Source organism: Leucoraja erinacea, chromosome 5 (genome assembly GCF_028641065.1).
Source record: "Leucoraja erinacea ecotype New England chromosome 5, Leri_hhj_1, whole genome shotgun sequence".
NCBI classification, from domain to species: Eukaryota; Metazoa; Chordata; class Chondrichthyes; order Rajiformes; family Rajidae; genus Leucoraja; species Leucoraja erinaceus.
Genome location: NC_073381.1, coordinates 50629221 through 50642671, shown reverse-complemented (window position 1 = coordinate 50642671; position 13451 = coordinate 50629221). Strand labels below are relative to the sequence as shown.

Sequence of the window (13451 nt, the reverse complement as noted above, 5' to 3'; positions counted from 1 at the left end):
CTTTAATATCTAGAGGTCTATAATTATCTATTGATTAAAAAGAATGACAACCACCACATCACTTTGTTAGAGATTTCCAAATAGCCTGAATGGGTAAAAAAAACGAATGCGTCTTAAATTGTTTGTGCCTTATTTAAAGACCATGAAATCCTCAGTTGTGAACTCATCCAGAAAACAAACTCACCTAGTATCTTCCCGGGTGACCCCAGTCAGAATTCTGCTGTTCTATACCATCATTTTTTAAAATGTGTTATTTCTTTAAAAAACGTTCATTTGTACACATCATGAATCAGTGTCCCAAAGCAATTTACAACCATTAAGTCATTTCTGAACTGCAGCCACATAATGTAAATGAACTGGACAGCTAGTACTAATAAAGCCCCGTTCTGCGGATGAATTATCAAAATATGTTTTGGTGGTAATCACTGAATATCAGACCAGACAATGAGGCAAACATGTCCCTTAAATCTATATGATCGTTTCAAACACAACAGAAAGTAAATTAATCTTTATATAATGTGTTGCATAAGGTATTTTCCCTTGATACAAAACACAAGTGTCATATTTATGTCAGGACTACAGATATACAGTAGAGAGCATATTAACAGGTTGCATCATGGCCTGGTTCGGCAACATGAATGCCAAGGAGCGAAGAGGACTGCAAAAAGTGGTGAACAAAACCTGGTCCATCACGGGTTCTGACTTCCCCACCATTGAAGGGATTTACAGGGGTCGCTGCCTCAAAAAGGCTGCCAGCATCATCAGAGACCTACACCACACTGGTCACACACTCATTTCACCCCTGCCATCAGGAAGAAGGGACACGGGCCTGAAAACTAACATTCAGGAACAGCTTCTTCCCTGCAGCCACCAGGCTATGAAACAGTACAATCTCCAATAAGCTCTGAACTACATAGATTTGTGGGCATTGGTTGTGTCTTTTTCCACTATTATTATTTGTTTTTTATGTGTACATGTTTGTGTGTGTGTGTGTGTATTATATATAATGTATATGTGTGTACAGTATATGTATACATACACTGAAATATTTTGCTTTGTTTATTATATTGCTTACAGTGTACTATGTTTACATATTCTGTTGTGCTGCTGCAAGTAAGAATAGCATTGTTCTATCTGGGACATATGACAATAAAACTCTTGACTTTCCTCTTGATTTATGTTCGAGACTGAATGATCCCGTCTGAAATATCACCTATATCAATATATCAGGGAATAACTATGTTAGTTCTGCATCAGCAGTATTTAATTCACCTTTCAACATTTTTCATATCTTGCGACTTTGCACCATTTTCATAACCTTTACGTATAGAATGCACCAGATATTTACACAGGTTTTCCAGTTGAGGTATGCTACTCCGTGTCTCTGGATTTTCAAACCAGCTCTTGGGAAAGCAAGCTATTATCTGCAAGCAAAAGGAACAAAAAGAAAATCAATATTTTTGCAACCTACCCAGAAAACTGATCAGTTTGAAACTACCAACGTTGTTAAAATAATTCTAGTTCTGTTACTGAAGCAAATGAGAATGTAGATGATACCCTTAAAGACAACAGTTACAATAATTTACATCCTGGGAACCAAAAATGCCAGTTTTGTGGGAAAATTATATAATCTTGTCTGCATGAAACTACACTAATGGATTCAATTAAACGAATACTCAACTGTACAATCATAGGAGATATTTGAATCTGACGATCAATGGTAATCACGTAACTTAGCAAAGATCTAAGGTTAGCCCAATACCTTGTTTATATAATTTTGTTTTCTTGTTAACAAACCAATATTATATACTAGAAATATTACTGAAAATCAAACTGTTAGTATTGAATCAGGAACCATTTCAGAAAGATAACAATAGACTCTGGGATTCTAATATGCTTGATCAAAATATTTTTAAAATGATTTATACTAATCCTAAATATTAATTTACAAAATGGCAAAAATGTTTTCTTTGTGAAACCATAACTAAACATTTCAAGGCCATCATTTACCGTTTCACATTTTTCTATATTTTGTGGATTGTGTGGAGAAGTTTGAAGGATTCGTAAAATGTAGCGATTGAATAGTTTGTCCAGTCCCAAGTTCTGTAGAATCTGTTCTGGTAATAAGCCATCCCATTGTAGAATATTACCCAACAGCTAAAAGCAAAACAAAGTTATAAAATTCAAATATTCCTTTTTAATGAGCGTATTAAAGAAATCATATTATGTAAATATAAAAGGAATGGGGTTTTTGAATTTTATTCTTATGGAAATAGATATAAAAATATTTATTTGACATCAATCTATTGTGTTTAATTAGTGAAATGAATATTCAAAGCAGAGGCAGGTAAGAACAGGAACACTAGAATGCAAATTCGACATGACATTATCTTTAACCTTGACTCTCTGCCATTCTAATACTACATAATGTGTTCTATAGTTTCAATTTCCTTCCCAATTAACAATGATGCGATCATTTTCTTCATTCTTTATTCCATTAGATTTCTGATTTATTTTGTTGTATTCTTGCTTTTAATTTTTTCCCCCCCATTCTCCAGATTGGAGCTTCATGTTTTTGGTTTGAAAAATCAGGCAAGTAAATAGTTTATACAGCAGGAAACTGAATCTGTTCTGAGTACTCAACTGGAGATCTGAGCACAGCCGATAACATCCCAGTGAGAAATGCCAGATCCCCAGATTGCATTCCCCAACTCTGTGTATTTATGTGGGAAGAAACTGCAGATGCTACTTTAAACCAAAGATAGAAACAAAAAGCTAGAAACAAAAACTCAGCGGGACAGACAGCATCTCTGGAGAGAAGGAATGGGTGACGTTTCCGGTCGAGTCGCTTCTTCAGACTGGTTAGGGATAAGGGAACTGAGAGATATAGACGATGATGTGGAGAGATAAAGAACAATGAATAAAAGATATGCCAAAAAGTAACGATGATGATAAAGGAAGCAGGCCATTGTTCGCTGTTTGTTGGGTGAAAATGAGAAGCTGCCACTTCTTGGGGGGGGGGGGGGGAAGGGGGTATAAGAGAGTGAATGCTGGGCCTACCTGAAGTGAGAGAAATCAATATTCATACCACTGGCCTGTCAGCTGCCCAAGCGAAATATGAGATGCTGTTCCTCCAATTTGCGTTTAGCCCCACTCTAACAAGAGAGGAGACCGAGGACAGAAAGGTCTGTGTGGGAATGGGAAGGAGAATTAAATTGTCCGGCAACCGGGAGATCAGGCAGGTTCAGGCGGGCTGAGCGAAGGTGTTCAGCAAAGGTCTTCGTTTGGTCTAGCCGATGTATAAGAGTCCACATCTTGAACAACGGATACAGTACATGAGGTTGGAGGAGGTGCAAGTGAACCTCTGCCTAACCTGAAAGGTCTGACGGGGTCCCTGGACACAGTCGAGGTAGGAGGTATACCGACAGGTGTTGCATCTTTTGCAGTTGCAGGGGAAGGTACCTGGGGAGGGGGTGGGAAGGGATGAGTTAACCAAGAAGTTGCAGAGGGAACGGTCTCTCTACGGAAGGCGACAGATGGGAAAATGTGGCTAGTGGTAGGATCCCGTTGGAGGTGGCGGAAATTCGGGGGATTATGTATTGTATGCAACGGCTGATACGGTGGATGGCAAGGATGAGGGAGACTCTGTCTCTGTTGCGACTGGGGGGAGGGGGGCAAGGGCGGAGCTGTGAGGTCCCGAGAGATGGCCTCATCAATGATGGGAGAGGGGAACCTCCGTTCCCTAAAGAATGAGGACATCTTGGATATCCAGGTATGGAACACCTCATCTTGGGTGCACGGAGGAATTGGGAGTAGGGGATAGAGTCTTTACAGGAAGCAGGGTGGGAAGACCAGTAGTCAAGATACTTGTGGCAGTCAGTGGGTTTGTAATAGACGTCAGTCAATATTTATGATCACAAACTAAGTGTCTCTTTTATCTAGACCAATCCATTTCATTTTTTAAAGTTTCAATCTAGTAGGTACCAGGAACATTAATTGTACATATTTAGCATCTGCTTGTTCATCGGTATGGGAAAGTTTATTTAACTGATTGCACTGACTGGAAAGTGTTAAGTAATATTCTGGGGGTGGGCGATTGCAACCTTCACGTGGTACGCCCTGTTTCTACAAATGCAATCAACCCGGCGTGCACAATCAAATAAGATTAAATAGAACAAGTTGTCCGACAACTTTAGGCTGTACACGCCATACGCAAGAAAAAGAAGTAATATTCTTACACTCTATAATAATGAAGCAATGTGGACACAAATATGAAAAATAATTGGTAAAAGGTAACATTTACTTCAGGCACTCTGAAGATAAACTGTCAGGAAATACAATCTTCGTTCTCACCTTCACAGCTGACCAAAGCTGTCTTTCCTGGAACTGAGAATGAATTGATGCTTGATCTTCCAATAAACTATTAAAATAAAGTAAGTAGAAGTGAACTTGAAAGACACACTAAACCAAAAAAGGGATGCTGGGGGAGGAAGAGAGGCTGAGGTAGAGAGGCGGGAAGAGAGAGGCGCGGGGGGGGGGGGGGGGGGGGGGGGGGGAGGGGGGGAGAGGGGGGGGGTGTGGGGGAGAAAAAAGCCGGTGAGGGGGGGGGGTGGAGGAGAGGAAGCGAGGCCGGGGGGAAAAGTGAGGCCGGGGGGGAGAGAGGAGGAGGCGACTGAGGAGCCGAGAGAAATCCCCCAGAGAAAGCGATGCCCGAGCGTCTTTTGAATAATGAGGGGAAGGGGGGTGGACGCAACAGAGCAAGCAAATTCATTGTGACGTCATCAGCGAAAGAGCCAGTTTATTTTTAAAGTTATATCAGATTTGTGAACATTTTCACAAATAACTCAAGAAATAAAAGCTCAAAATTTTCAGATAAGGCAATTTCGGACTCCTGGGGATAAATCTCTATCGGAATATGTGAACATTTTACAATTAGCCCGTCGTTTTTTCGAGAAGATGCGATTATACACACATACACGCACACATCCAAGATCAGAGTTTTAATAGTTAATAGAAGATAGATAGATGCCATTCTGTGGAGATCATTAGAAAAAAAGAGTACTTTTCAATGGAAATCTGAAGCTATTAAAATTTAAAAAGTTTAGTGAGTCAGTAAAGTAGATTAATACAGATTTTCAATCGCCACTCAAAGTATTGAAGTAAATGGCTGTTGAGAGTTTAAAAATAATTGAATAATTGACCAGAAAGCATTGTTGGAGAAAATCTGAAATATATTTTGCATGGAGAATGAAGTGAACAACTGTTTGAAATCAGGTAGTGTTTTTGAAGCCTGTTGATTTGTTGTAAATTTCTACAATTCTATAATGGTTATAAACTGTAAAAATAGAGAATGCTTTAAAAAAAAAAACAGAATTTTGTCAACCAATATCCATAATTTATTAAGGAAGGAGGAAATTCGTAAATTTATATCTTGGCTAGTTCTGGCTAAATACATGGTGCTTAGATGGCACATGCATAAATAGAAATAATTAACTTTTGGGTGGGCTGTAGTGGCGCAATCAGCATCCAAGATAACATTAAAATTACGATAACGGAAGCATTTGGAACATTTTTCATTTACAGTTTCTCGATACATTTGCAACAGTTGAAAATAAAGAGTTTTGGATGGGGGTTTGGTGAGGACAGAGGCAGGCTTTAAGGATTTTTCCATGAAATGATTCTTCAATTCTGCTGTAGATTCTTATTAAGAATGTTGAATAACAATGTTTGCTCAAGAGTTATAGGAAGTGTAGTGGTCAAGTTGCTGCCTCACAGTGACAGAGACCCTGTTTCGATCCTGACTACAGGTGCTGTCTGTACGGATTTGTACATTCTCCCCATGACCTGCATGGGTTTGCTAGTGGTCAAAATGCATAAATGCACAAATGCATTTTACATGGTAAATGGTAGGGAATTGAAGAATACAGTTGAACAGAGGGATCTGGGTATAACCGTGCATAGTTCCTTGAAGGTGGAATCTCATATAGATAGGGTGGTAAAGAAAAGCTTTTGGTATGCTAGCCTTTATAAATCAGAGCATTGAGTATAGAAGCTGGGATGTAATGTTAAAATTGTACAAGGCATTGGTGAGACCAAATCTGGAGTATGGTGTACAATTTTGGTCGCCCAATTATAGGAAGGATGTCAACAAAATAGAGAGAGTACAGAGGAGATTTACTAGAATGTTGCCTGGGTTTCAACAACTAAGTTACAGAGATAGGTGAATAAGTTAGGTCTTTATTCTCTGGAGCGCAGAAGGTTAAGGGGGGACCTGATAGAGGTCTTTAAAATGATGAGAGGGATAGACAGAGTTGATGTGGACAAGCTTTTCCCGTTGAGAATAGGGAAGATTCAAACAAGAGGACATGACTTCAGAATTAAGGGACAGAAGTTTAGGGGTAATATGAGGGGGAACTTCTTTACTCAGAGAGTGGTAGCGGTGTGGAATGAGCTTCCAGTGGAAGTGGTGGAGGCAGGTTCATTGGTATCATTTAAAAATAAATTGGATAGGCATATGGATGTGAAGGGAATGGAGGGTTATGGTATGAGTGCAGGCAGGTGGGACTAAGGGGGAAAAAAAAAAAAAAAAAAAAAAAAAAAAAAAAAAAAAATTTGTTCGGCCGAGATGGCCTGTTTCCGTGCTGTAATTGTTATATGGTTATAAAGGTGAATAAATCCCTGGTGCCAAACATTTATCCTAAGTCATTGTGGGAAGCCAGGGACGAAATTCCCAGGGCTCTGGAAGAAATATTTGTATCATAGTTGGCCAAGCAAGAGGTGCTTCAAGATTGGAGGTTGGCTAGTATTGTGCTCCCTTTTTGAGAAATCTACAAGGATAAGCGAGGGATTTAAAAAATATATAAATGTACAATCCATTTTCTTTACAATCTCTGGAAGATGAAAACTTGATACAGTATAAATGATGGCTTTAAATTAAACCATTTGGAATTTCATATATTATATATTTGTGATATGCTTGAGGGAATGAGAGGGGGAAATGAGAATATCAAAATGTTTCATTTACCTTTTTTGATAGAGAGGAATGAAAACGTCTTCTTCTACAGACATAGTCATTCTCAGGATAATACTTTTTCTCAGAGCCTAATTGAAAGCAAATGGTCAAAATGTTAAAAACATGCAGTATCTTCTTGGAAATATTTCAGTGTATAGCCAAGTATCAATATCTTAAAGAAAACATTAATAGAAACATAGAAAATAGGTGCAGGTGTAGGCCATTCGGCCCTTCAAGCCTGCACCGCCATTCAATATGATCAAGGCTGATCATGTATCAAATGATTCAATGTATATCTGTTTGAACATTAGCATTCTTCTACAATAACTCAATAACAAATTGCCCTAAGGTATAAATTGCTGGTGTTTGAATTTCAGAATGGCTGAAATCAGTAAAGGATTTAACAGAAGACAAATCTCGAAACTCAGCTTTGCCATCTGCCAGTCTGTCAGTGACGTTTCAGGACAATAGCTCCACAATACACCTCCTCACTCAAATACTATTTGAACTTTGTTACTGAACTCAAGGGAATGGAGGGCCTGTGAGACTGCCGTTCCATATCCAGTCCATGTATAATGAGGTTTAGGTCAAACTCCACAGAGAGTGCGTCAGGCAGTGGAGCCAGTCCCTCACGATTTGTCTCAAGGTATTCATTCAGAACTCTAACTTACCAAAAAGAAAACAAACTTGACCTTGTGCTGTTGAGGTTCATTTCGCAGACAAATGACAGCGCAAGCGATAGTGAGGCATCACTGCCGAATGAGCTAAATGTGCCCTATGATAATTTTGAGAGAACATTAATGTGCCTTCTCCAGCCCACATGGCACCTGATAGCATGGCAATCTCAGTCACCAAGGCTGACGTAAGAAGATCCGTCATGAGGGCGAACCCTCGGAAAGCGTACAGACATGATGGTGTACCTGGTATTTCTTAAAACCTATGCAGACCAACCTTAAACACTGGACACTTCTTCAACTTCTCATTAACCAGGTTTGAGGTTCCCACCTGCTTTACCCTACTGGTACCCAAGAAGGTGACATACTTCAATGACTACCGACGGGCAGCATTAATGTCCATGGTGATGAAGTGTTTTGAGAGATTGGTTAGGGCACACATCAACTTCTACCTTAGCAAGGACAATTTGCCTTCCCCAATAGATCAACAGGAGATGCAATCTCACCAGCTCCACACTCTGCAGTGGGCGTCTTAGACAATAAGAACACTACATTAGGCTATCGTTCTTCAAGTACAGTTGAGTGTTCAATACCATTATACCCTCAAACTCTGGGAGCTGGGTCTCCACTCACCCCCATGCAACTGAATCCTCGTCTTCCTCATTGGGAGACCACAATCAGTACAAATTGACAACAACACATCCTCCTCGATAACTATTGGCAATGGAGCACCTCAGGTCTGTGTGCTCAGCCCACCTACTGTACTCACTCTACACCCAAGACCGTGTAGCCAGACAGATCCAACGCCATCTTTAAATTCACCAACAATACCCCTGTTGTTGGACGAATAAGTCGGAGTACAGGAGGGAGATTGAAAATCTAATTGAATAGTGCCAGAATAAAAACCTTACACTCAATGTCAGCATAATCAATTACAAAATGTGGAGGATGTTGACTGATCTATCACGGGTACTGACCTCCCCTCCATCAAAGGGATCCACAAAAAACACAGCCATCATAGACCTTCACTATCCAGGGCATGGTTTCATTTCACTTACCATCAGGAAGAAGGTATGGTGGCCTGAAAACCATGGCCACCAGTTTCAAGCATAACTTCTTCCCAACAACAATCAGGCTCTTGAACATGACACGACACTAATCGATGAGCGATATCCTTTCTTGGATTGCACTAAGAGGATTTTTGCAGTAGTATTACAATTATTAATTTATTGAATTGTTGTTTATTATTGTTCATCTATGTGTATTGTATTACAGGCCTGTTACGCTGCTGCTAGTATAAATGTCATTGTTCTGTTGTCGGTACTTATGACAATTAAACACTCTCGACTCAAGACTGACTGCTGGCTTCTTTTGATAAACACACAGGCTAAGTAATAAGGCTGCTGTTATAAGGAGAAGGAATAGTATTGAAAGAATATTATTCTCTGACATTAGCTCTTGACACAGCACGATTCCTTTACCTGTGAGGCTTTGCTGTGTTCTTCTTTGAAAACATCATAATCCTCTTCCAGATTTCTGCAGATTTTTACTAAACTCTGTGTTTGTGAAGATGACAAAGGATCCCACACATGAATTATAAAACCTGGAAAGGTAAAATTAATTTAACCTTGGCTTTCACAAATAGCTTGTATATTAAACGTGTGTAATTATATATTTTAATTAAATGTAATAATATAAAAGACATACATACAACATTATTTCCATTACTATCACTAAACAATTAAAACCATAACCACCATTTCCATGAAATACTCAAACGCAAGCAAAATACTGTTGACATTGGAAATATGAAGTAAACCAAGACGTTGGAAATGCTCATCAGTATTTATAGTTCTTATGTAAAGCACTTGGGTTGAAATGATCTCTAGCCTTTTCTGTTCCAACTACAATCAAATAAAAAAACCCAAAGCAAGAATATTTAGATATTGTTAAATTACCTTCAATTTTAGAAATTATGGTTTTTTCAATTACTGTCCGAAGTAACGTTGCATCAGACTTATCACTTTTCTTGAATTCGTCATCTTCCAGGTGACAGTACTCCTCCACAGCTGAAATCCATGGCATTTCTGACAAGTACGAGTAATCATGCTAAACAACAAAAATGGATTTTAGGAATCTGCAGTCTTTGCCACTTTCATTTAACTCTTGTAGCGGCACCAAACGTGGTGAATAAACAGTTGCTTTATTCAGACATAATAGGTTTGAAATACATACACGTTGGGTCCTCTAACATATTGTCATTGCTGCTGCAGCTGAGCGAGAGTGTTGTCTCGAGCTCACCTACCTGTCGACTGATGATCTCCAGGTGAGATCTGCTTATGTAGCAGGACACTCCCCTTAACCCATGTTACGTGACAGCCCTCGTAACCACTGACAAGGGTTCGACCGTAAGTGATCTGACTATCAGCTGAATCCACACTCTAATCAATTCACATGAAGCATTGCTACATATTGGGGTGGCAGTAATGGTGCAGGTAGTGCAGCTGTCACACAGCTTCAGCGAACCAAGTTTGACCCTCAGCTGGTGCCGTCTCTCTGAAGTTTGCACATTCTTTCGGTGATCATGCGGGTTTCATCTGGATGCTCTTTTCTCTCATATCTCAGAGACGCCCTTTAATCAGTTAAATTAGATACTGTAAACTAGTGCTGGTAGGTGGTAGAAGAATGAGGGGTGGGGAGGAGATGTGCAACAGAATAGATTGCAGGAAAATAGGTGGGAGACTGCAAATGGTCTATAGTGCCCTCCATAATGTTTGGGACAAAGACCCTCATTTATTTATTTGCCTCTGTACTTCACAATTTGAGATTGGTAATAGAAAAAAATTACACGTGGTTAAAGTGCACATTGTCAGATTTTATTAAAGGGTATTTTTATACATTTTTGTTTCACCATTTAGAAATTACAGCAGTGTTTATACATAGTCCCTCACCCATTTCAGGGCACGATAATGTTTGGGACAGGTGTATGTAATTGCTCAGGTGTGTTTCTCCTTATGCCTCCTTAATGCAGGTATAAGAGAGCTCTCAGCACCTAGTCTTTCCACCAGTCTTTCCATTACCTTTGGAAACGTTTATTGCTGTTTATCACCATGATGACCAAAGTTGTGCCAATGAAAGTCAAAGAAGCCATTAGACTGAGAAACAAGAATAAAACTGTTAGAGACATCAGCCAAACCTTAGGCTTACCAAAATCAACTGTTTGGAACATCATTGAGAAGAAAGAGAGCACTGGTGAGCTTACTAATCGCAAAGGGACTGGCAGGCCAAGGAAGACCTCCACAGCTGATGACAGAAGAATTCTCTTTATAATAAAGTAAAATCCCAAACACCTGTCCGACAGATCAGAAACGCTCTTCATGAGCCAGAAATACAGAGGCTACACTGCAAGATGCAAACCATTGGTTAGTCGCAAAAATAGGATGGCCGGGTTACAGTTTGTCAAGAAGTACTTAAAAGAGCAACTACAGTTCTGGAAAAAGGTCTTGTGGACAAATGAGACGAAGATTAACTTCTATCAGAGTGATGGCAAGAGCAAAGTATGGAGGGGAGAAAGAACTGCCCAAGATCCAAAGCATACCACCTCATCTGTGAAACACGGTGGTGGGGGTGTTATGGCCTGGGCATATATGGCTGCTGAAGATACTGGCTCACTTATCTTCATTGATGAAACAACTGCTGATGGTAGTAGCATAATTAATTCTGAAGTGTATAGACACATCCTATCTGCTCAAGTTCAAACAAATGCTTCAAAACTCATTGGCTGGCGGTTCATCTACAGCAAGACAATGATCCCAAACATACTGCTAAAGCAAGAAAGGAGTTTTTCAAAGCTAAAAATGGTCAATTCTTGCATGGCCAAGTCAATCACCCGAACTGAACCCAATTGAGCGTACCTTTTATAAGCTGAAGAGAAAACTGAAGGGGACGAGCCACCAAAACAAGCATAAACTAAAGATGGCCGCAAAACAGGCCTGGCAGAGCATCACTAGAGAAGACACCCAGCAACTAGTGATGTCCATGAATCGCAGACTTCAAGCAGTCATTACATGCAAAGAATATGCAATAAAATACTAAACATGACTACTTTCATTTACATGACATTGCTATGTGCCAAACATTATGGTGCCCTGAAATGGGGGGACTATGTATAAACACTGCTGTAATTTCTACATGGTGAAACCAAAATGTATAAAAATGGGCGTCATTAAAATCTGACAATGTGCACTTTAACCACATGTGATTATTTCTATTACAAATCTCAAATTGTGGAGTACAGAGGCAAATAAATGATGGGTCTTTGTCCCAAAAATTATGGAGGGCACTGTAAATGCGAATGGTCTTAAGCCAGCATAAACATGATGAGTGAATGGCCTCTCTATACAATAAAACATGAAATGTGATGTTAATAAATACCACCAGGACTTCCTGCTTCATAGCAAACAATGCAACAAAAGCTTTTCACTGTACCTCGGTACACGCGACAATAAACTAAACTGAACTGAACTTAGAACACTTATTTACTCGACTAGAGTCCAAGAACACTAACGCAATTATCAAAAAAGCTCATCAGCACCTTTACTTCCTGAGAAGATTACGGAGAGTCGGATTGTCAAGGAAGACTCTCTCTAACTTCTACAGGTGCACAGTAGAGAGCATGCTGACCGGTTGCATCGTGGCTTGGTTCGGCAATTTGAGCGCCCTGGAGAGGAAAAGACTACAAAAAGTAGTAAACACTGCCCAGTCCATCATCGGCTCTGACCTTCCTTCCATCGAGGGGATTTATCGCAGTCGCTGCCTCAAAAAGGCTGGCAGTATCATCAAAGACCCACACCATCCTGGCCACACACTCATCTCCCTGCTACCTTCAGGTAGAAGGTACAGGAGCCTGAAGACTGCAACAACCAGGTTCAGGAATAGCTACTTCCCCTCAGCCATCAGGCTATTAAACCTGGCTCGGACAAAACTCTGATTATTAATAACCAGTTTCTGCTATTTGCACTTTATCAGTTTATTTATTCATCTGTGTATATATTTATATCATGGTATATGGACACATTTATCTGTTTTGTAGTAAATCCCTACTATTTTCTGTGTGCTTAAGCAAAGCAAGAATTTCATTGTCCTATACAGGGACACATGACAATAAACTCACTTGAACTTGAACAAGTGGTAGATACTCTTTGTTTTACTTTCATAGCATATGCTTATGTTAAACTCTATCGTGTATTGTGTTCTTTTTTATACGTATGGCTGTATGGTAACTCAAATCTCACTGTACCAATTGGTGCATGTGACAATAAATGTAATCTGAACTTGAACTATGCCACAAGAGTCAATTTGTAACTAAATGGTCAACGGCTAACTGTAAAGTTTCAGACAGCTTTACTCTGAAGTGTGCAATGTTTTCATTGCTATCTTTGTGAGGGCAAATCTCATTAGAGATGTACACTGCAGAACACAACTGCATCAATGCCAGTCTGTCAATACTTTTAGACAGTCACACTTTTGAGGAAGCAGAAACAAGCTGATCGACTTGTAGTGTCATCAAGCTTGTCTGAAGAGATCATGCTCAGAAAAAATGAAAACCTGGTGAAAGGAAGAAAATAAAACTAAGAATTTATTTTATTAGTAACTAAATAGGTTTGCCTCAGTGCAGGCATCAACAAAGGATTTGCCAACTGACAGTCCAATGATACCTGGTTGTTGCCACTACATTATTCATACAGCATAAAAAACAGGTTCAA

General features: G+C 39.6%; 1 protein-coding gene across 2 annotated transcripts in view; it reads right to left on the bottom strand.

Annotated features, from left to right (window-relative positions):
* LOC129697236 (intron Large complex component GCFC2-like) overlaps positions 1-13451 on the bottom strand; it is a 43429-nt gene that overhangs the window by 874 nt on the left and 29104 nt on the right. For both annotated transcript variants that reach the window (XM_055635584.1, XM_055635585.1), the window contains exons 12-17: positions 9645-9795; positions 9168-9289; positions 7025-7101; positions 4354-4420; positions 2011-2157; positions 1273-1424 (exon numbers count right to left, since the gene is read on the bottom strand). In XM_055635584.1, the coding sequence (XP_055491559.1) occupies positions 1273-1424; positions 2011-2157; positions 4354-4420; positions 7025-7101; positions 9168-9289; positions 9645-9795 (716 nt within the window). The remainder of the gene's footprint in view (positions 1-1272; positions 1425-2010; positions 2158-4353; positions 4421-7024; positions 7102-9167; positions 9290-9644; positions 9796-13451) is intronic.